Source organism: Oxyura jamaicensis, chromosome 8 (genome assembly GCF_011077185.1).
Source record: "Oxyura jamaicensis isolate SHBP4307 breed ruddy duck chromosome 8, BPBGC_Ojam_1.0, whole genome shotgun sequence".
NCBI lineage: Eukaryota > Metazoa > Chordata > Aves > Anseriformes > Anatidae > Oxyura > Oxyura jamaicensis.
The window spans coordinates 30,974,649-30,998,621 of NC_048900.1; the positions used below are offsets into that span (position 1 = coordinate 30,974,649).

The following is a 23,973-nucleotide window of genomic DNA, read 5'->3' on the forward strand; positions in this document are numbered from 1 at the left end:
CCACTGCCAGATTTCAGCAATATTTGCTCACATTCCTGGTAGTGGCTGTTCTGTTTGCATGCCACTATCAAGACACCCAGCAGCATGCATTCCCTCTAGTCTTGAGGACTGGGACATCATACAAGGATGCCTCCCACTACATGAAGAAAGAATGATTACTGTGAAAGTAGGACTGAGCAAGACAGGCTGGATGAAATCCCTGAAGAAAGAGTAAGTGTTGACATACCCATTTTAAATTGAATGTACTTCATTTTGGCCAAAGCCAGCCTTCCAGGCTTGAAGCTACCTACATATGAAGCTACCTACATTATACCAACCCCACCATGAAGGTTACAAGTATACCCACCTGTTGACTGAAGTCTGTGCTTTTACTGTTTTAATTAACTTTGTAGCTCTCTAAATGTTAGTTCTACTTTCCTCTTACAAGTGATTGTTAAAAGGTCATTGTCCATAGGTGTTCTTTGATTACTCTTATGACCAGTTTTCACATTTTCATGTGTTTAATTCTGGATTTAAGACATAAAACTAAAGTCATTACTGAATACAGTTAACCTTAAAAAGTCTCCTTTTTCTCTCCAAGGAGGATCTCTGTCTCCTTCACCTCTAGGTACAGTAGAAGCTGTGGTTCATGATCTACCACTACTGCAATCCCACAGCGTACTTAGTTCCGTAACATTTCAGAGCTTCACAAAGAGTAAAAAAACAGTGCTAGGCTGAAAATTGAGACTTTTATTTAAAAACTGACCAATAAAATGCCCTTGCAGAATGCAGCAGTGTGAACTCATCTCCTCAGATCAAATCCTTGCTCAGAGATGTACACCTCTATACTCTCAAGAGTACCACGTGGAGGGAGCATCAAACTTGATTTTCACATGTTGAACACTTTCAGAACCGAACAGCATATTTTGGTCTTTATTCTAACAAATGATACAACCAAAAAATTACTATTAGTGAAGGTAAGTTAAAAACATGGACCAAAAAACTAGTAAGATGCAAAAAACGTGACATTGTTTCCATGATAGTTACAAATTGTAAGGAAAATAAATGTGAAACTGCAGCATTACAGGAAATTTGTTAATACAGATTAAATAATGCAGTTATCCTTGCATGAATTAAAAATCGAGAACAAATACATTTAAAAATGGACAGTTGCTTTGAATATCAACAATATGGGTTTCCAGCACAAATATATCCAGAGCTTTTTTTTTTAAAAACAAATAATTTCAATACATAAATCAAGAATTGCAGTAAAGTGAGTACAGTGACTGGAACAGCAGCTCCTTGAAAGGAAAAAGAAAACGCATTCCCTTTGCCACAAATTAAAGCAATGTTTTGGAAGACCAGTAAGACAGTTTGGTTAAGAAACAACCCCTAGAATTTATTTGCAACAATTTCTTATTTCAGTTTACCAAAATTAGTGGCTGTCTTTTAAGACTTATGAATAAGAAAAAAATCTCTCATCAACCAGAAAAAGTTATGTGGTGAGATCAGAGAGAAACACCACCCAAGCTCTGTGCTGAGGTTGTCCCTCTCACAGCCCTGGTACACAGAGACCTCCCCTCCAGGCATCGCTCTCGCACCATCAGCTTCACCTCTGGGAGCCCCACGGTGCCAGCGTGGGTCTTAGCACCGTGGCTCTTGCACTGGCTGTGAAAGCTGCCTCTCCCAGCCCAGCTATGTCACAGGTGACACCACACAACTCCACCAGTATAGGTCCAGAAATGCGTTTTTGTTACCCAGATATTCACATTCCATGGAATTGTGTTGCGATGGAAGTCCCCACACATGCACAGGTGGCATTAAAATGCTGGAGCGGCTGGGCTTCTTGCTACGAGGCAGCAACGAGACAACCTCTGGGGATATGTATTCGTTGTAAGGGGACAAACCTTCCTTAATACCTAACGTGGTCTTAAGGAAAAGATTAAGGGAAAAAACAGAAATTAAGTTCCGCTAGATCAATCCTGCTAAAAAAGGTAAGTTTTCCAAAAGATATCCAAAGAGGAGATCTAAGTGGTAACGGACACCGACGCCCACAGCACAGCTGGGGGCCGAGGCTACATCTAGACAAGAAACACTTCACCCACCTACAGCGCCGACAAAGCTTCTGCGTGGATGGCTCCGTACTGACAAATACGCAGTGTGTCAGTACAATAAAAAAAACCTTGCAAGCAAAACAAATTATATTGGATAAAACATTTATACCGGTGTGGACACAGCCACCACTGGAGAACCGCACCAGCACAGCTGTGCTGCCAGGGAGCACAGCAGCTCCCAGCCCCGGGGTGCTGCCAGCGGGCCAGCACCCAGCTCCCCAGCACAGGCTCAGCCTAACGCAAGACACGTTCCTCTGGCTAACGAAGATTCCTACAGCTTTCAGTGTATTGATCAGCAAACCATGCCCAAAGTGTCCGTACGCTTTTAACAGTGTTTTAAAACTCATCACTAGGAATGTTTCAGACAGAAAACACATCACCGGAAGTTGGAAGGAAATGTACCGAGAAACAGTTCACCAATTCTCACTTAATGAGGCTGTCACAGGAATCTAAAAAACAGTCACTGGACTGGAAAGGACAATCTGATGGAGTCAGATCAGTCGGCTTCAGAGTAAGAAGAAAAGCAGTAGTACGTTCACTACAACAATGCAAAAAGACTACAGTCAACAAAACCTGTGTCCATTCTTCTCTGCTGATGCTCCAAATTAAAGCAAGCCTTAGTATAGCAATCCACTATAAAAAGTTTCTGCAAATCTTAAAATGTATCAAAGTTAGTCATTGTGTAGTCATGAAGATTAAAAAGAACAAAAAAAAATCTCCAGCCAGAGTCCGTGGAAGTCACTGACCACGTTTCCACAACCTGCAGTGGGCTTCCAGCCATACCTCCCTGGCCACCAGCAGTAAAGTCTCTTCTACAGGCAGACGGAGATATACAGACCCCTCTATTTCACATAAGGCTACACTCAAAGGTGATAACTGTTGTTAGTGGGGTTTTTTGCTTGTTTTTTTGTTTAAGATCTGGAATCCAGTCCATTGCAGTTGCTACGTTGCCTAAAATACAGAGCCCCAGCTACGTAGGCTCCTTCCTATGTCAGCAAGCTGTGATATTTTGGAATAACCGAAAGCACAAAGTAACGAAACACATGGTTCTTTCCCTGTAATACTGAGGAGAAAAAAATAAAAATAAAGATTTCTAACATTCACGTTATGAAGAAACAGCCTTCTGCATCTGCTGAAGTCTCCAAGCAACTTTATGGCACCCGTACTCTCCTCAGTTTTGTGCCTGCCACAAAACCTGATCCAGCAGCACTGCCCCAAACATTCTTCTCTGCATTGGGTATTTGTAAAAGAGGGCAACGGGAGTATTCGACATTTGGCCCCGTTAACGCTTAATCCTGACCTCCAGCACCGACTGGACAATTCAGTCTCTACATACATTCAGTCTGGCTCTCTTGTGGTAAGGATCTCAGCTGGTTCTAAGAACTCGAGGTGGGTGTCAATTTATACCATAGATGTGAAACACGTTAGGAATTCATAATAACTTGGAAGAACAAGTCCTATCATTCCTACCAATTGTTCAACATCTGCTATCGATACAGTACTCAAACATAATTACAAAAATTTTACATTTCCCTTTCTTTTTTCCCTATTGTTTTATTTTTATTTGATCTTGGATTAGTAACTCCAGTGTATCAGTCACAGTCTGCAAAGTGAGCATTACTCACCCATCTAACGTGCAGGTTTGAAGTGATGCTGGCCAAGGATCAACCTCAATTTCCTAATTTCAGCTCATCTTTACTTTGCTGATAGTGATTCATCAGGACTCCATTTATAGAGTGGATACTGTATTTCTCTAGAGCAGCCTCTTTGGGTTTTATACAGGTAGATTCCAGAAGTTTTGAGTTTCTCCTTCAGACACAGATTTCCACATTCTACCAATGTGCCTGACAAGTCAGCTTTTATTGCCTTGTGATAAGCTATCTCCACGTATCATCCGCATGGTTAGTTAGGTTGGTTACCTTCACTAAGCATTGATGGTACTCTTGATAATAAATTTTGATACTTAACTCTATTATTTCCAGAAAAAGTTTTAACTACAGTGCACAAAGAATATAATTTTGAAAATATTTACATTTTTGTACAGTTACACCACAGCACTTTAACCTAAATTTCTTAATACGAACAAATAGCACCATTAGCCTTTTGCACAAATTCTTTCTAACAAACCAAAAAGCTGGATTTTTGTCAAATTAGGAGACCGGAACCACTTGGAATGAGAGTAAGCTCAAGAAGCAGCTCAAGAAGCTGGGGTACTGAAACCCCTACCTATTAAAAATAGTAAGGGGAAAAAATAATTTGGAAATATTCTAAGCATTTGCAAATAAAATCCTCTAAGGCGAACCCTATTCAGTGTGCACTACAATTGAACTAACTCCAAGAAAACCTTTCTCCTCATACAAAGACTTGATGCTTGAGCTTATTGTTCTAGGAACTCTTTAGAAGCACCCCGTGTTTTCCAGTGGCTGCTAAATACGAGATAACCTAGCTGATGTTCAACCATTACGGAGCAAGTCTCCTAAGTGAACGTGAAAGATGAAGAAAAGTGGCGACTTCTAGCTAATGAACTTTCAAGCATGCTAATCAGGACGCGTCATGGACACAGAGGGGCCTTTCCAAGCCAGTTTGAAGAGAAGTTATGCGCAGGGCCAATGAAAGCAAGATTAACGAACAGCTCAGTGAAGAAATTAATGGTTCAGAGACATGGATAGCACCACAATGGGTTGCACTAAGGTGCTAGAGGAGGTACCTTATTCCCTGCAGAGTGAATGCTATTTCTGAAGTGTATTGCAATAGAAAATGCAATTGTTTAATGGTTACCATTTGGTTCATTCAACTACAGAAAACACATTCCTCCTAATATGCATTCAACTAACATTCAAGTTACTGAACTATACATAATGATACATAGTTTACAATTCTCGAAAACAAAGCTTGAAAGAATATAATACCGTCATCTTAGAATATGGTGGGATGTTTTAAAGGACTAATATCCAGCTAAGACATTTCCACTTTTATGCTAATGGTCCAAGAGTGCTTTTTGTATCACCAAGAAATGTAAAAAAATTTAAAAACGAATGATAGTCCTCACAGCTGTTAAGTATTCTCAGGGTCATTGAGGTGTCAGACTACCACGCTTGCAGTACTGGATGTATAAAAGTGTGAACAACACAGCAGGAGACTTGCTGTAAATCAGGAACTAGATTAGATGCCCGTTAGAGTGAGTATCGGTACATCAGTCATTTGATGCACGTTCCCTTTTCTTCTGGATTAAGTTTATCCCTTCCTTTATGACCCACACCTTTATCTCTATCTGTGGGCTATTTGCATCCACTTGCTTTCACTGTGGTACGCTGGTATTGTTATTTTGTTATTCACCATTAACCTTCCAGTTTAATTAGAGATCAGGAAAACGGCTGGGGTCCTCCTTGTAATCATCAGGAATAGTGAAGATGGATTCGTCAAATTCATCGTAACGGAACTCCTGAAAAGTCACAGTGGCTGTGATGGTGGGAAATACAGGAATATCTAGGTAGGAAACAAACACAGGGAAAAGTCAGAGATACACTGGCTTGCCAGTAATTGCCAACTATTATTTAATGATTTGTAACTTCAGACTTGCTTAATATGTAGAAGCTTGTTTAATATTTCACAAGATGGCAATTCAAAACTCCTAAAAAAAGAGGAGGTGCTTATAATAAAGTTACTTCAGAAAATGCTCAGATACCGGAGCAGGGAAACAATATCCAACTCAATACACCATTCAAAAAATATTAATATAATGAACTCCATGACTTTCCTTTCTTGATGCAGACTGATAACCAGGGAACCCTTCCCGGCTGTTGTGGTTCAACCTGGAAGAACGCTGACCACCACACACACAGCCGGTTGTTCACTCCCCCACAGTGAGACAGGGGGGATTGAAAGAACTTTGCAAGCCTCAATCCATAAACAGAACTGTACGAGTGTGACAGGGGGCGAATACAGTCTGTTCAGAACGTCCAAGCTTAAACAGCTCCCTGGGATGCAAGGAATCCTCTAACATTTAGAAAATGTACTATTACTTTCTGACAGTTTGTGCTGTGATAATCAATACCCATGAATAAATTGTTTCATATGCCTTTATCTGGTAGCAAGGGTAATGTTTTCATTTCTATTTATCTGTAATTGAATAATACATCACCAATAAACTTTGAGGAAAAAATACAAATACTATAAAGTTAACTCGTGACTAAGATCATGCTTTAAGGCAAGGACACTTCAGCTTATCTGTATTATTCTTAGAAGAAGACCCTAGCTTTAGGAAAACGTAAATTACAGAGGTCTCTTCCTGGCTACGGCTATAATCTCCTTTGAGCTGCAGATTTGCCTTTTCAAACCAAACACTGCTTGCAGCTCTGTAACTACGTTCCCCTGAAATCTACAGCAACACGCACTTATGTAAGAGCTCTTTGCCAAAATTCAGAATTTTTGAACATGTTGTATAGAATAAACACACATTTTGGAAAAATAGACCCACTAGAATTGTTAGAGTAGCCTTACCTAATTTTACAGGAAAGCCTGGTGGAAGCTTCATTTGAACAAATTCTCTAAGTTTGTTAAAGTGCTTGAAGGGTGCAATTACTTCTAAAACATTCAATAATCTGGAAAGGAGAAAAGATTTCATTACCAGTTGTTTCACAGGCTTTCCTCTCTGGAAAAGATAAAAATAACCCGAAGAGCAAGGTGCTGTGAACATACAGATCAACCTGTTAAAATAGAGGAAGTTGGCCTGAAGATGATACAAGATTTTTAAAAGTGATAAAAGGTGATAAAAAAGGATTTGAAAAGTTACATCACGCTGATTATGCGTGTGTGTGTGTGTATGTATAGCTTCAATATCATCGTCACATTCAGTTCTTAATGATCCACACTGTATTATCACGGGCATACAAATAAACATCAATACATTTGCTTCTTGCCCTCACTTCACACCAGGAGCTGAGGCACATACCACTACACCCTCTCCTCTAAAGACATACAGAACCTGACATGGTTCTGTATCGATTTAGAGGATAGAGCTTTGTCCTGAAACTTGTTATGGGCACAAGTGGCTGAGTATTCTGTAGAATCAGGCGCATGAGCATTGCGACAAGTTAACAATAAACCTCATCAAGCCCCTGGTCTCATCCGAGAACAGGCACGCCAGCAGTGAGGTCTGTAACGCTGACAATTTACTTGGTAACAACACGGCTTCATTCATGGTTTTTAAACCACCGAAGTCCCTAACCTGAAGACACAAAGCATTCTGCATTAGCATATTTCTTCCATGTAAGTAATATTTATGGTCAGTAATTCTGACTTACGATTCAATTCCTAAGGGAAATTCCTGGCTCATAGCTATTGTGGCTTTAAAGGTCTTCTTGCTTTCTTTGCAGACCAGCTCTCTACCCAGATGAGGAGCCCTGCAATGGGGAGAAGGACAAAGGCATTTTTTCCCCTCTCAGTGGAACCCCATTTTTAAAGGAAGGAATAAAGACTCAGTTTTGAGAAGTAAAGAATCCCCAAATTAAAGCAAATATTTTAAAATAGAAGCTGTGCATGGAAAAAAACATCAGTTGGTAGCCACCTCAATTTACATTTGTATGAGTTCTGCTAAACCTGGAGGCAAGACAGAAACAGGGAAAAGACAGAAGTCTTCAAATAACTCCACATGCATGTTACATTAATAACTGCTACAGAATGGCAATTACCTAGAAATACATTCACCAGCTGCTTGCAAATGTTAACTACAATAGTCTGCATGTGATTAAAGTAGCAAATTTTGTTTCACAATCTCTTCACAATCTCAGAGAAAGCAGAAAAGTTATTCTGTCACTAGAAGACTGTAATGGAAAACAGGACAGAAAGCCAGTAATAGAAGAACAGCCATAAGGTACCAGATGTTCCTGGCATCTGATCTATATTAGCTAGAACCTCGAATTTCCATTGAACACCCTTTAGGTTAGACTATTGAAAGCTGCTCTTATCAAAACAGGCACATTCTTCTACATTGATCATGCATAACCTACTTATTATGCTTGAATATTTATTCTATTTTAAATACATAAAAATGAAAGTGAAAAAAATACACATGCATTTTTAGTAAGCCTGAACTGTAATATCATCATCTTCCCTGGTTACATCTGCCTATAGGACAACCTATGGTGTCTGCTGAAAAAAGACATTTACTTCTGGGCCCTTCTACATGCAACAGCTGGGGAACATTTAACGCTTGGAAAAAGCCTCAACTGGTTGGATATTTTACAAATGAAGCTACTGTAAATGAATTTAAAATATAACTGCTCACTACCTAAATTACACGCCTAGAGGAGAGCATCTTGCAAAAACCTCACTAGTACAAGGAGTTCTGCTTCTGGAGTACAACTGCATACAGAGGCGTGTTTTTGCTCGCTGACATTGCTACTGGGCTCATTAGATTTTAAACGCAGTGAATTGAAATATTTATTACTATCATATGAAGAGATCAATGAATTAGAGCAATAAGTTTGACAGAAGAGTCTTCCTTTAAGAAATGCCAGCTAAGATGCACGTATTTTCAAAATGTTTAAATTTCAAGCCATAGGTACCGGGCATGTGACCAAACAATATTTTTTATCATCAACTGGCACAATACTGTTTGTGCGTACAGGCAGCAGCTTCCCAGCCGGTTTCCTCAGTCCACAGACACACGTTAAACATCCAAGCAATCAACAGCAAGACTCCTCTGTCCCTTGAAAGCTAAAACCAAAAGCACCCACAAACTACAGGACACTGAAAAAAAAGTACCAGCAACCTAATGGTGTCTATGGAAGTTAATGCCAATGAAACAAAATCACTTACTTTCCATTTTCAGCAGATATGTACTCTTCCCATGTAATTGTATTGGGTGATGGTGGAGTAAGTGACTGCCGTCTGACAGGCTGTTCAGAGAAACATGTCATAGCTGTTTATCTTTCCATATATTTTTAGAATTTTACTATTCAACAGATGTACTTGGTTTGCAGCTGATACTTCACATGGCTTTTCCATCTCCTACTCTTCCTTTCATAGGCTGCATTTAGATATTACGCCTCAAACAGCAATTTACACAGAAGTTGGCTGTTTTAATGCTTTGGTTAATCAGTTAATTCAAGAGCCTGAATGACGAGTAACAAACCACAAACTAATACAGAAATAAATTAATCCTTTTTAAAAGGCTGTATGCATGTTTCCAGATGATGGCTGGCTCATTCTGAATAGCTCTTGATTTCATGGTGATAATAACAGGCTTAGTCCACTTTAATGAAGCTAAGGGAAAACATGATTGAAAAAGAGAACCAGAAGGGCATTCTAAACAACAAACATTTGGTGTAAAGAACTTAGTGATTTGTCAAAGCTAAAAACATCGTCTTTTATTAAGATACTAATTATGACTGAAATATTCAATATAATCAAAGAAATTTCTCAGTGTGTGCACTCATCAGGATAATTAACAATCTAATGGCTACAATTACACTTATAGGTCATATTTATTACTTTAAAATACAGACAGTCATAATAGAACAAAAACATCCATAAATTATTAGTGTAAAAGTTTATTCCCTTCTGAAAAAAAAAATCAGTGTAAAGAATGACATAAGCATACCTCAAAATTTTGTTCCATTAAGTTGCCACCTTTACTCAGGCTCTCCATGATAGCTTTATTTCGAAGAATATCCTCTTCACTGAGATGTTCTCTTCTTTTTCTTGATTCTAATACAAGTCCATTAACCAGGTAGAAATCTGCCAAAAAGTTTCCTACTCTTTCCTGTAAGAGATGAATTAGACATGAATTAATTGCAGAAGATAAAAGAAAAACATTTACATTATTGTATATACACATAATTGAAATGTTGTAATTTAAATTTACACAACCAACCACGCAAGCTATCATTGTACACTCCCAATAACATACGTACAGCACAAACACAAGAGTTCCATCAGAAACAACTAAGTGAGAAAAGATTGTTTAAGAATCTGAGAGTGGCCAAGGGAAATCTGACTAAAAACTCCTTCAATGACAAGTTACATTATAGTTTACATGCATGTTAATGTTTTCACAGCGAAGAATTTGTACCTCAAACAGCATGACAAAAAACTGGAAAGCACATGCAAAGGAAACTGTACCCAGAACGCTTGCATCTTCCTGCATTTCACAGACACAGGAGCATATAAGAGAATCCTTACCATAAATCCTGGAGTGAATTTGCAGACTATATCATCACAGAATAGCTACTTTCTGTACAGTCTGTTTCCCTCACATACACACCAGCTATAGTTATCTGTTTCCAGGGTACCATTTTCTTAAGAATGGAGTCCGTCAGATAATGCTATGTGGTCAAAGTGACCACACTAGTGAGGGCAGGGAAAGCATCACCACCCCACCCCTGCAGTGTCTTAGTCTTTCACTTTTTTCCCCAATCACATTGCCGTAAGACTTTCTGAACTTTGTCCCTGGTAACGCCAGACTGTGAAATCTTCTTTTGGCTTACTGTTTTGTCTTCTCGAAAAAGCCATCCTGTTTGGGCACGAGTGAAGGTAATTGATTTGGTTGATAATGTTGCTGAGTAAATATCGCTGCTCATCAGAATGTCAACCTCTTCCTCTGTTTCCATCTCCGACTCCTAGAAGGAAAATTTCCAAATACAGCAAATAACTAATGATAAATGATTACTTCTTAAAACCTAAAATCAATACAACTATTCTTTTGGAACCTTTCCCAGAATCAGCATTTCCTGAATTTTCAGCCTGTTTTACAGAAGCTGAGCTGGTTAACAAAACAGTTTCATCTTGGACAATTAATATTTAAGTGTGACTTATCCTGAAGCTCTCCAGCAACACCCTTTGCATAAGCAAAGATCCATTCTTAAGTGATTGGTGGGTGAAGCTATAATTATAAACTCCAATAAATACTAGGGGACCACTGAGTCATACCCTTGCACTGTTTACAGCTACACTGGCCACAGAGTGACTAAACGGGTGCAAGGCAGCAGCAAGTAAACTTGAAAACCTACCCGAGGACACCCAAATTAAGCCCACTGGAAAGATGTAGTGCCACACTTCAAACTTTAAAAGCTATTTACCTACTCAGAATGACAGTGTCTTTTCTAACAGATATTTCATACTCTACGTTTTCCCCATTTAGAAGTCCGTATCCAAAGGCAGTTCTTCATAAGGAAATTTTATGTGACCAGAGCTTTAGTTACATCAGCTGAACAAAAAAAATACTTGGTTTGTATTACTTCATGGTTTGGGTCTTTTTGAGAGGCACACTTTGTTTAGTAAGTTCAGTCAGACTTCTGATGGGCAGTAAGCTTGAGGTACTTCACACCCTGTGTTCACACGGATACTCACCTCGTGATGTATTCGCTGGTACACTTTTTGTTCATTGTCTAAAACTACAAAAGATTCAGAGGGTGCTGCATCACCATTAAAAATGAAGCTTAAATCCCCTCGTTGGCACTTCATGTCTGTAAAGTCTATGAGAGTTGTGTCCAGCCTGTGAAAATACACCAGTATTTTAGAAATTACCCGTAAGCACTCAAATAGAGTATTTATCTCGAGTAGACTGGTACGTTCTGTTTTCAAGCAAGCAGAAACTTTTTTTTTTGTCACAATCATACACATTAAGACCTAAGTCTTCTCAAAATATTCCACAAATAAATCTGGATGTAGAAATAGAAAATTAGTATAACCACTTAATAGGTTTCACAGTACAACGTCTACCCTCAAAAATAAACTCCAAGCTATTTTTACGCTAACTTCATAGAATAAGTTCCATCTTTCATCACATGCCAACATTTCGCCAGCACGCAGACCATGGTGGCCAAAAAACACATGAAGGACAGGGGGCAGAGAGCATGAGCTGCTGCAGACCCTCAGACCAGGAACAACCTCCTCACGGTGCAGACAGGCCAACAAGCTCCTGTCTGCCAGCAGGGACAACCCCACATACCCAGGTGAGGCACCACCAGGAACATCTCACTAAATCTGGGAGAAAAAGAGGAGGCCGCAGCTGGTTCCAGACTAACCTGCCCTGGCTGCTCAAGCACCCTTCATATTGTACATAATATAATTTAAAATACAGTGTTTTACAAAGAAAACCCATCTTTATTTCAAAGCTGACAGAATGAGGAAGTGACAAATTACGTAGCCAGCGTGCGCATTAAGAAATGCAACTACTCCCCGTGGCAAGCATCCTGTTCCCCAGGGAGCAGCCGCTGATTTGAGTAGCAACACCAGGATGTGACCCATCTGAGAGAGAGGACTGAAAAACAGACTGAATTTCATTTGATATATTTTAGTTACTGTTGCTATTTTTTTCTCTCACCAACACAAAAGAAAGGCTTCTGCTGACCTGAATAATTTAGAGACGGAGCCAAGGAAAAAGATCTCTCTAGCAACTCACAAGCATTATTGCTAGAATACTTACTCCTACAAAACAGATGGTTAAAGAACCTGAATTTAGTAACCACTTTAGCTTTAAGGGGTGATTGCTTAATGCTCATCATATATTGAATATATCTGAATTCAAGAAAGAATCTGTACCTATTTCCTTTGAGAGCCAGTCTCAAACTCCCAGCTATACAAGCAGAGAAAGAAAAAAATGCTCTCAGACTCAAATCTGACCTAAAAAGTCATTTCATATATCTACGCTAAAAGCTTTAACAAGAACACAACTTTCTATAGATGTAACTTTCTGAATCATAACATTCTTTCCCGTTAAAGTTTAGGAACCTAAAATGAAAAGACAATCAAGTCTGAAAACATAATTTAAACCAGTTGAACAGCTGAGAAAAAGTCCAGGATTTTGTGAATCTTTCACACTGAGCATTTTAAAAGCTATATGACTTTTCTTACTCCATGGCCTGGAACAGCAATATTTCTCCACAAAATACCAGAAGTTCACTTACTTGATTTTATATATATATTACAAATACCAAATTCCTTTTTTCAATTAGTCGCTGTCATGTCTGGTAGATACAGTCTTACACAGCTCAACTGTTTTTGCTTTATGTTAAGTGACTCAGGAATTAAAGCTAACAGCAAATTTGATGGTGGAAAAGACGACTGTAGTTCACACCACTTCCTGCCTCTGAACACCTACGTACCAACACAACAGTGTTTCACAAGCATCTGCAGACTCCTCGGTGATTTCTTCCACACCACACTGGAATCCAGCGTTATCGCTAAGGTACAGATATTTCTGACTTCGGAATCACCAAGCACAAATCAGTACTTACCTGATATTTATACCTTGTTTGTGTATTTTACATGCATCAGAAGGCAGAATTCGGGAAAGTAAAGGCACTGCAAGGAGGGACAGAGATTATACAGTTAGAACATTGAGGTGCCTCTGCAAGATATTTCTGTTAAAACTATACCTCACCTTGAATTTCTATGCATTGTAATACAAAAATACAACATACCCATTTTCCATCACCATCTCTATACAAGTACAATTGCCTGACACCATGTTTTCCTAATCAGTAACTGTAAGACTAATACATAATTGTACAGAGTACCTTCAGCATCGGGATAGATCTTAAAATGTCCTTGTTTCAACTGAGTTAAAACATTTATAGATTATAATAATTTGTCTTCTGGCCGATTGAAATTTTAATTCTATGATTTGATATTTTACTTCAATATTTTATTATACCAGCTGAACAAAAGGTATGCGCTACCGCATAGTGAGACCCCTGGAGAAGAAGACCACCAGGAGCTGGAATCCCTTTTTCTGTGCAGTGTCTTACTGCCATGATAATATTCTGCAAGTCAGGCCACAGTATCATCACTGAGCAATGCCCTATTCCTTGCCTATAGCTACTCTTTTTTCATGCTGACTTCTGAAAAGTGAACAGTCAATTACATAAGAAAGGTTTTTGTTCAGTATCTGCTCGGCAGGCTGCCTGCTCATTCCTCCTATGAATACTGGAAGAGGCATATATGTATCAAGTACTTCGATGATGCTTATACGAAGGTATATAAAATTATTAACTTAAATCTCCACCGGTAGGAAAAGGTACCACCAACATATTTAAGTTCTTCAGACATGGTGACCATTCTTAACACATTCTTGCTTATTTATACAAACTTTTATTCTTCTATAGGAGGAAGATGAAATGGAGAAATGCTAAGTGTTATACTGCCACACGAAGAAACATTAAGATTAAGGTTTGAACGTTGTACCACATAGCTGCACTCCACTGAAAGTCAGGCATTCAGAGTACAGACTGACATTCAAGGAATTAAATGCCACCAGTCCAGTTATTCAACAGGATCGTGAATTCTCCAAAATACAAATCAGAAAAAATTCAGCTTGAAAGAATTAGTGTGTTGAAGACTGACTAGGTTATCTCCCTATGAAAACGAACGTGAAACCACTTACCCCAACTTTGAAAATCCCAGTGAAGCTCTAGATAGAAGTCACCTAGCTGAGAGGAAAAGAATACATTAACAAACATTTTAGTCTAAATGACAACTGCAAAATTTGTTGAAAGTTAGAGGCAGAATTGTGTTCTGCCAAACAAAGAGTACTTCTTTACCCTCTGATGCAAGTATTTGAATCAATACAGAAATTAAACATTTCTGAAGCTTTAACTACAGTAGAATCAACGATGACAAAGTTATTTAATTCATTCAAGCTAGCAATTTTGATTTTTTTTTGTTGAAACGATTCATACAGCTATTAAGCTGTGGATTTGAAAAGATTAATTGTAAATATCCATTAAAAAAAACTAAAGGCCACTGTTTGCTTTGATTGACCACATCCAATCACACGGAATTACACGTTATAGCTTAAATTAATGAGTCAAGTTTCAGCTACCAGTATCCGCATATACACATTTCAAATTATCTTCTGGAAACACACTTAATGCCATAAATGCACCAGTCAATTCCTTTAAGCTATATGCAAATGCAAAAGCAAAGTAAGGATTGCCATGATGAAAAATATCAGCAATGTTGATAATACACTGAGGCAGTCTCATTTCCCCACTCCACTAGGAAAATACACAACTCTAAGGCAGGTCTTGCACTCGTAGGACCAAGGAACAGCAGAGCTGTTTTAGTAAGGCTGTCTGCTTGCTCTCACACAACAACTCAATCTTTTCACTTCTAGATAGACAGCAGTTTTTTCCTCCCTTGGATCAATGAAAAACATAGGAACACAGGCAGAGCACATTCAAAGAGTGCACTACTGAGAGTTTAGCTCAGTTTTCTGAAAAATGGTCTAATTAAGGTAACTGGTTTGCTTTCTGCAAACCCACACCTTTTTACCATCTGACTATGCAGAAGCTCACCCCACCTAGAGGGAAATAAACACCCGTGTTTTAAAATCACAGTTCTAGCACACTACTAGTAACAGTTAGATGTTGAAACTGAGGAATCTGACCTTTTCTTCTTAGTTTCTCTAAAGTCAGGAATGTTTTACTGTGATCAAGAAAAACTGGCTGCTGCATGCAGATGGAAAACTAGACTGGAAAAAAAAATCTTTCATTTCTTGGGTTTAAGGAAGCCTTAAAAACCAAATGAAAAGTGCAGATTAAAAATATATTCTTTAACTTTTAGACAGCAAAGATGACTAATAGGTCTTACAGAAAACTGGTTGAATTCTTAGAATTTGAGGAGGAAGTATCTTAAAAACACAATTCTGTGACCTTTTAAAATGGACATTGTAAGCTATTGTAAGCTAAGAGCAACTAGATTTGCACAAGTAAGTAAAAAGTCTTTTTATAGTTTGCTAGCACATCCTCACTAAATGAACATAAGCCACTAATTTCTCCATGCTTCTGTCAGCATAACTGCCTTGAACTTACCTCTTTCAGGGCTTTTAATAACCGAGGTCGCTTTTCTTCAACACTTTCCCTGGACTGCTGTTTAAGCTTCCTTAGGAGTGCTGTAACTAAATAGAAATTAATGGTAAGGAAAAGCTATGCTATTTGGTTGCTAACTGCAGGTTAGGGTTGTCATTCAACCTATTTAGAAAAAAAATCAATGCCAATGTAGCATTTTAATAACAATATAGATTTATAGTTATATAAAGTTGTAATAATTATACATAACCCACTATGATCACAACAGGAAGAAAAGCCTCAAACTGTTTATATTATGACGTATTCAATGTCAAGAAGGCTTTTTACAGATGTTTATACAAGTTTTAGTAAACATGTATATTACTGGACATGAGCCTACAGATAAAGTTCTTCAGGAGTGAGGAGACTGTACGCAGAATGCTGCTAGTGTATTGCAAACTAGGGCATTAATATACTGTGAAGTAGAACAGCAAGCTTTCTGCTGGAAGACGTGGTAAAAATAAATACTATTACACCCACTAGCAAGCAGAAGTAGACTAGTTTACTACTTCATATCTGAATTCACTTCAACCACCGTATTTGTCTGTTGACCTGCTGAGATGCAACATAAAAGCAATATCCCATTGCCAACTGTTACATCGAATGTCATCCATGCGACTACTACGCAGGGACTAGCTCCTATTAAACAATCTCACATAGCTGAAATCCATTCTGACACCGTAACCCCTAATTTAAATACAGAATGCTAGTTTATAACTTCCACAATGACTTTAAGCAAGATCTTAACTCTGCTCAACGTTATGTATCCTAATGCAATTTCTTTCCTACCAAGATAAGGAAATGGGCATGTGTCAAGCTTGTCATATATTTAAATATATATGAAAAAAAAAAAAATCGATCTGATTAAGATAAATTCTCCAGAGAACTTAAGTGTGGGTATTATATAAAAAAACAGCGTGAAAACCTTTGTTTTCCTATCCTGAATGAGGCTTCCATTTCTGATTAATTGGGAAGCAGAGGTTCAGAGGTTCTTACTCATTTGTCTGTCTCCGTAGCTGATGGCTTCTGCAAGAGGGCTCCATCCCTGAGCATTTTTCACCTTTACTGGAGCATTATGGGCTAAGAGCAAGTGGGCACATTCTGTAACAAAGCAGTAATAATTATTTACAGTAAACATAACGGATCCAGCAATATCATTCATGGAAACAGTAATATAAAAAAGAGTGGATATTCAATATATTAAACACTTTATTAAAACACATCCAAATTCTGAACACAAGCCATAAACACATTTTTAAAAACATTTATGTAAGTACTGCATGTTACATCATCTTGCGGTAACATGGCATCTACAGGAGGCAACCAAGCACACTTTGACCTCGGAAAGCCTCAGAATATGCATGACACGCTGTGCAAGCGGTGATTATCCCAGGACTAACGCTGCGGGTAACGGAGCCCTGCTAACACAGCACACCACCTGCACAGAGGTGGTACTACTGCACACTACGCTTTTTGTCAAAGCCTCAGTAAGAGCATCAGTGCCCTCCTGACACTTGGCACGCACGTGCTGTGCTGACAGAGCAACGTTAACATCCCATAAATATCACACGAGTTCCTAGTGTGGTCACAGCTCAGCCTGCATTCCCTTCCCTAAGGGTAAAAGCTGGTGATGGAATCAGGAGCAGCCCCTAAAACTACGAAGGGGAGAAAGCTTTCAGTGGTTCCACGTTCTGAATAAGCTGCCCTCGTTTTAAGTGGTTCTTCAGTTTCTAACTACGGAACGTTTCCTCACCGCATCTCATTAAAATCGCCCTGACCCATCTGCAAGTGATACGGCAGGATCAACCTGGAGCCGTGGGCTGAACAAGCCATCCCACTATGAATAGGGTAGGCGCGGAGAGAGGAACTTCCTGGATTCTTCACCTGCAGGTGTTACAGGAAACCGTACCAGCCATGCAAGATACAGCCACCGTGAGTCACTGGTGTGCAGAAAGGAAGAGATACTGCACTGGTGAGTACACGATCTGTTGTAAGTAAACAAAAGCCCTAACTGCTCTGCCCACAGAGTGGTGTTTTTGTAGTTGCTTAGATAGCCCTATCAATAACAGCACCGTACACTGAACAGGCAGATAGGCTTTGCTAGCCAGATCACATTTTCAGATAAACTCACGGGATGTAAATTCACCCTGGAATTCAAAGTCTGGCTATAATGCTGCTATGTAGGGCTGAACAGTCTGCGTGCACCAGCCCAGAAAGACAGAAAACTGACCTTCAGGATCAACAAGACAGACTAACAAGGCAGTAAAGGACCTGGGCTTCGTGGTGGATCAAAGACCAAGCAGGAGTCAAAGTCAAAGCAGCAAACCCAGGTGCTGTTCTTGACATCCCAGGTGAATATTCCTGCTCCAGTCAAGCTACGTAAAGGCTTACCACATGTGGTATGATACTGTTGTAGTTTACAATCGCTCTGCTGCAGAGCAGTAGCACATGCCAGGTGCAGGACCCACATGGCTTACCAAAACCAAGGCATTCTCTTTTTCACTACTGAAACGAGAATTCTCCTGTCATGGAGACTGAACAATTATATTCCAAGTTTTTTCCCCAGTCTTAAAATATGCCTCCTTCAACACTTTCTATTAGAAATAGAAATCCCGTGCCTTGAGATCCTGCTGTAGAAAAATCCCAAAGGACGTCTACAAAGATGAAAGCCATCAAGGACCAACAGCTCCATGGTCCTGTGGCCTCGTGCTGGGCCCCGCGCAGGGCAGTCAGTCTTGGAACACAAAGCAACAGCTAGGCAGTGGGCAGAAATCTGAATCAAGTGAATGAAGGAGCATATGGAAAGCAGGGAAGCAATTTTCGCTCACACTGAGTCGCTTACTCTAGGAAATATTGATTTTATTCGTAACTGGGAAAAAGCTGAAAGGGGTCCGTCTTTCCAACCTAGCCCACTGCCTACCTAGTTCCTTGGTTTTGGCCTGACCAACAGCCCAGACTTCCAACTTCTCTCTTCCAAATCTGCATGACTACTTTTTTGGAAAACCTCAACTTTGAAGTAGTTTGAAACACACGACTGCATTCAGGAAAAATGAAAAGAAATCTTTACTCTTGCCCCTAAGCCTTCAGGATAATTTAAGAGCAACAAAATTGATGTTTTTACCAACCTTTATGCCCCAACATCACAGCAAGATGCAGAGGAGTGTTTCCTAAAATAAAATGGGAAAGAAAAAAAGATATTAGATTCACATAACAGAAACCATTGCAACTCATAGCAGAGTTGCATACACAGCTCAAATGCTCGGTATTGAGGAACTTCAGATCCACAACCTAGCGAAGGAGCACACTAACGTGCACCAGAGCAGTTACATTTTTAAGCAAGTCCTACGTACAGTCTTTGGATTATACTTGTTAAAATAAATACAGCTGAAACATTTCATGTGCCAACAGAGCTTTATAATTACATCTTGAAACCTGCTCCAGCCAAAGCGGTACAACCACATCTTCAAGGAAGTGATAACCCAAACCTCTACGCTTACCTTGGCCTGACGAGTATGGCATTTTACAAAGAGTGATGTATCTAGGGTAAAAGCTACTCAAAGATACAATGCTGATTAATGTTTTAAGAGCATGTTTTATGAATTTTTCAAAGACTTGGTATACAATTTTTACTAAATAAGCAAACGAACAGGTTGAAAAATAACGGTAACTTCACTTAAAAAAGCACACGGACCTTTTGGTTAGCTTAGTGCCATGCTTCCAAAGAAAGCTTCCAAGATTACTCACAGGTATTATAAGTGGGACTGCTGGGCTACACATGTGACATGTTCGTACTTCTGTTCTTAAACATGCACAGTAAGGGACAGGGAGTTGCTCTGCTGGATTAACGCTGCTAACAGAATCCTAAGGCATTTTATTTTTGTTACTTAAGGCTGTAAAATTCTCCCGTTTAACTTTGTTGCTCTGTACACTCAAACACTTTTTAGCAAAGCCAACGAAATTACTGGCAATTCCAACACACGCGCTTGCTTTTCGGGGTATTTCACAGCATCACGTTAGCAGTAAGCACCCGCTGCACACCAGGGATGAGGCACTGCACACCTAACAGATGTGACCCACAACAGTCACAGACTGCTATGCATGGGGATTACCAAGGTCCTGCAGCACCAGAAGATCTCCCATCGAGACAGGCAAGCAGGCAAAGGCAGAGCGTACAAGCGGTTTTGAATCAGCTATTCAGAGCGCAGCACGAATTATTCCTGCGGGTCACTAAGGCTCTCAGACAGCCACCTCCCAGCCCCCTGTGCACACTAACTAGGCTAACCTCAAATCTCCTATTAATAGACTTTGTAACGTCTGTGAGCCAAAGCCAGGGTTCTGAATCCTGGATGCACCCAGGCTTTGTTGAGGGATGGGAAGGACGCTGCTGAGCAACGAGCTTGAGGAGCCCGACAACACGCTCAGAGAATCCAAGTTACGCAAGGCCGGGGAAAAAGCTTTCCTCACCTTGTCAGCACCCTACCAGGAGATGTGTCTATCTGTGTTCTCTCTGGCGTTTGTTACTTAGTGTAAGAACTATGCTTCACGTTTACTTAAAAACCACTGCGCACTAGGAGGCAGGCAGCCCCAGCCCGCACAACAGCCTGGCACACTGGGAAGAAGCAACCAAACGAAAGCTAACCCGGCCTGTGATAGCTGCACTGAGAACTGGCAAATCTCAGCTGATAAACAGGAAATGCACTTGGGCAACAACGTGCATCGTTTCAAAACTCCTCTGGGCAAGGTCCTCAGCTACCCGGTCTGATTTGGATGCTTTCTCTTTGAGCAGGATGCTGCACTACGGCACCTTCCAGCACGGACTTTGCTTTGGTTCTGCGACCTTCATCACACCAAAATGCACGGAATTCAGAACTGAATGGGAAACTTGCAGTCAAGAGGGAGAGAAGGAGCACGTGGACCAACAGATATTGCAATAACTGGTAGAGCACAGAAATCAGAATCCATCAATTCCAGAAAAAAATAAAAGGCTGTTTCTGAGGAAGATGAAGAGAGGTAATAAATACCCTTCTTGCTGGTCTTTACCCAGTAAGTCGCTAGCAAGGAGGAGTCTAAGGTTTGACGCATATCCACGAGATACAACGAGGCTCGCTGCCGTACCAAAGGGAGAGGAGCCACTAGCAGGTGAGCTAGTAAAACCACCTCCCGAAAGGAAGAAGGAAAGGTAAGGCCGACACGCAGGAGAGGGGCACCGTGACACGCAGGAACAGTCCCTGCCCCTCTGACTACCGGAGCAGCCAAGCCCATTGCCACGGCCCAGGACAAATCTCTCCCCAGGCCCCGCTGCCTCCGAGCAGCCCAGCTCCGTGAGCACGGCTCCCCAGCGCACGGCTGCTCTGCAGGGCAGGCGGATCGCCCTACCTGCACTGCCAACGGCCTCACAGGAACCAACTCACCTCCCACGGGTTTTATTCCCCCACAACTGTAGATTCCTCTTCGGACAGCAGCCTGATTCACCACCTCAGCAAACCTCACTTACCCCTGCCATCTACAGCTTGGTGCAATCTGCACGGACGCTCCCCTGCCTGAGTTTAGGCTGTGTCACCCCCGGGGCCTTACTCTGAGATTGCAGCGGCACAACAGGGCCCAAAACCCTGCATGGCCGCAGCCAGGGCACGCAAATAGAAATTGTTTGCACAGACACACAGAGCACAGCGCTGTCCTAACGGGAGGTCAGAAGTTCTGTGTGTACACACGTAGAGACACCTGGCACACCTGCGAGGAGGAGTGTTTTCCCGTGGTAACTCAGCAAGATTTGTCTATTCCAAAACCAACATTTTTATTTTAAATCTATGTTGAAGCTTTTAAATGTGCATTATAGCAAAAATAAAAGTAACCTAGAGCACATACCTACAAGCTTCCCCAAAGAAACCCTCTTTTGGGATGAGGGCACTGGCCTTACCGACAGGTGATGCTTTTTTGAGGTTAACTCAGAGCTGGGCAGGCTGCACCCCATTTACAACACATAGCCAGCGTTTGCTTTACCCGAACGCCCTGAGATTAACATTCTCCAGGACTTGGCTTCTCTGCCCTTAACCACACACTAAAAAAGGAACCGAAGCATAAACAACAATTGTTACTAGAAGTTCTTCCTCCCCCCCATCACTTCCTTATCACGAACTAGGATTCTTCTAACTTACTTCTGAGCATAACTGTAAGCTGAAGCTACCTGCCCAGATAACTCACAGCTCAAATACGTCAACAAGTGACGGGTGGGTTCAGGCAGGAAGAAAACAATAACAAGGAAACGTCAGTCAGGCCTTTGGAACATCACGACATCGAGGGTTTGGTTTTGGTTGTTGGTTTTTTTTTTTTTTTGGTTTAGTTTTTTGAAATCTAAGAGCAAAGGAACACCAAAAGTAAAAGTCAGGAGAAAGACCAAGAGACAATCTACAGCGCTCCTACTGTAAGCAGCAGAGAGAAAGCAGAAGGATGTTCATTTGAAAAAATTTACACAGGTATGTAGATACACAGACACATGTATATATTTATATATCTACAAAGAGCTGGTATCGGTGTTTGTGACATGCTGAAGATGACACTGCAGCAAAGGTGTGCCAGGAAGCGCCCTCACAGCGGACACTAAGCTCACGACAATGAGCTGTTCAGTGAGGAACAAGAAGGGAGTTAGGGGAGAAGTCAGCAGAAGGCATACAGCAACAAGATTTCTTTCCGAGTCTGTTGCTTTCATTCTCCTAGTCTTTGCTGCAACGCTTGGAATGAAGATGGCAGGATAAATATATCTGTAGCTATATTTATAGCAAACCGCTTAGAAAAATGTTATGACAGTTGTAAGAAGTACTCCTCCCCACCTCGACTGAGGAAACCGAGCTGCAAGTTACACCAGCATGCATTCGTTTGCTGCAGAGCACCTGACAGCATCACGGAGACGGCTTTTCATTGCTATTATTTATTCTGCTGATTGTACCAATTCCGAAGATTGCCCTATCTTAATATGTGATTTTATTTTATGTAACACAATTAAGCAGAACAAAGGGGACGTTTATCTCCTGACCAGAAGAGCAGCGTAACTCTACCCTGTAATCACAACTCGTCCGGAGCCCACATCCGGCAGGGCTCCCACTCTCCAGCAGGAACGTGTCACGTTACTCCCCAAACACACAGGAAACGTAGAGATGAAAACTACCCGTGGAATGCAAGCTGACTCGACGGGGAAATCTGTTTTTTAACCGTGTAAAATATTCCCCAAATTAAACATACTATTTTAAAACAACCCGGTTTTGAATATTTACACACTTTTAAAGTAACACGAGGCTGATATTTCTACTTCTGCTGTTGCTTCTCTGTCCAAAGCAAGCCTGCAGGGGAGCAGGTGACAAGACTTTGGTGCCTTCGGATCCCAGAAGCAAAGAATTAGGCTGAATTAGGCTGTCGGTTTTTTGTTTTTAGCCTGGGTGGAAAGCTAAAGATAATCCCACCCACAGCCAAAGGAGTCACTCCTAAGCGTCCCCTACCCCCATCATCTCTAAAAGTGAACAAAATTCAAAGGAAATAAAAATATTTTCCAACGATGCATCTTTGGACACGAAGGCCTGGTACGAGGCCGCTCTTCCAGCAGCAGCGAGGGGCTCACCGGTGCTGACAGAGCCCCGAGAGCCCCCGGCCACGCGGGGCAGGGTCTCGCTGCCCTGCGGGAGGTCTCTCACAGCCCCCCCTCCCCCGCTCCCCGCACCTCGGGCACCACAGGCGGGCAGGGACCGGGAGTTCGGGCCGAGCGGCAGCCCGGTGGCGGCCGGGCCGAGCCGAGCCGTGCCGGGAGGAGCGGCACTCACCGTGGCTGTCCTTCTGGCCGATGCCCTGCGTGCGGATGAGGGCCGAGAGGCGCCGCACGTCGCCCTTGAAGACGCACTCGTGCACCGGGAAGTGCGCGGGGCCCCTGCCGGGCTCGGCGGCCGGGCCGCCCCCTCCGCCCGCCGGCGGCGCCTTCAGCGCCTGGGGGCCCGAGGCGCGGCGCCCCCCGGCCCGGCCGCCCTTGCCGCGGCCCGCCGTGA

The 23,973-nt window shown here is 41.3% G+C and overlaps 1 protein-coding gene across 1 annotated transcript in view; it reads right to left on the reverse strand.

The window, feature by feature from the left end:
• Positions 1–859: 859 nt before the first annotated feature.
• ANKRD13C (ankyrin repeat domain 13C) overlaps positions 860–23,973 on the reverse strand; it is a 25,714-nt gene continuing 2,600 nt past the window's right edge. The window contains exons 2-15 of the mRNA XM_035333391.1: positions 23,755–23,953; positions 19,072–19,113; positions 16,943–17,047; positions 15,911–15,996; positions 14,482–14,527; positions 13,334–13,400; positions 11,445–11,589; positions 10,583–10,714; positions 9,697–9,858; positions 8,913–8,992; positions 7,397–7,495; positions 6,594–6,694; positions 2,304–5,579; positions 860–2,268 (exon numbers count right to left, since the gene is read on the reverse strand). Of these exons, the coding sequence (XP_035189282.1) occupies positions 5,449–5,579; positions 6,594–6,694; positions 7,397–7,495; positions 8,913–8,992; positions 9,697–9,858; positions 10,583–10,714; positions 11,445–11,589; positions 13,334–13,400; positions 14,482–14,527; positions 15,911–15,996; positions 16,943–17,047; positions 19,072–19,113; positions 23,755–23,953 (1,395 nt within the window). The 3' untranslated portion in view covers positions 860–2,268; positions 2,304–5,448. The remainder of the gene's footprint in view (positions 2,269–2,303; positions 5,580–6,593; positions 6,695–7,396; positions 7,496–8,912; positions 8,993–9,696; positions 9,859–10,582; positions 10,715–11,444; positions 11,590–13,333; positions 13,401–14,481; positions 14,528–15,910; positions 15,997–16,942; positions 17,048–19,071; positions 19,114–23,754; positions 23,954–23,973) is intronic.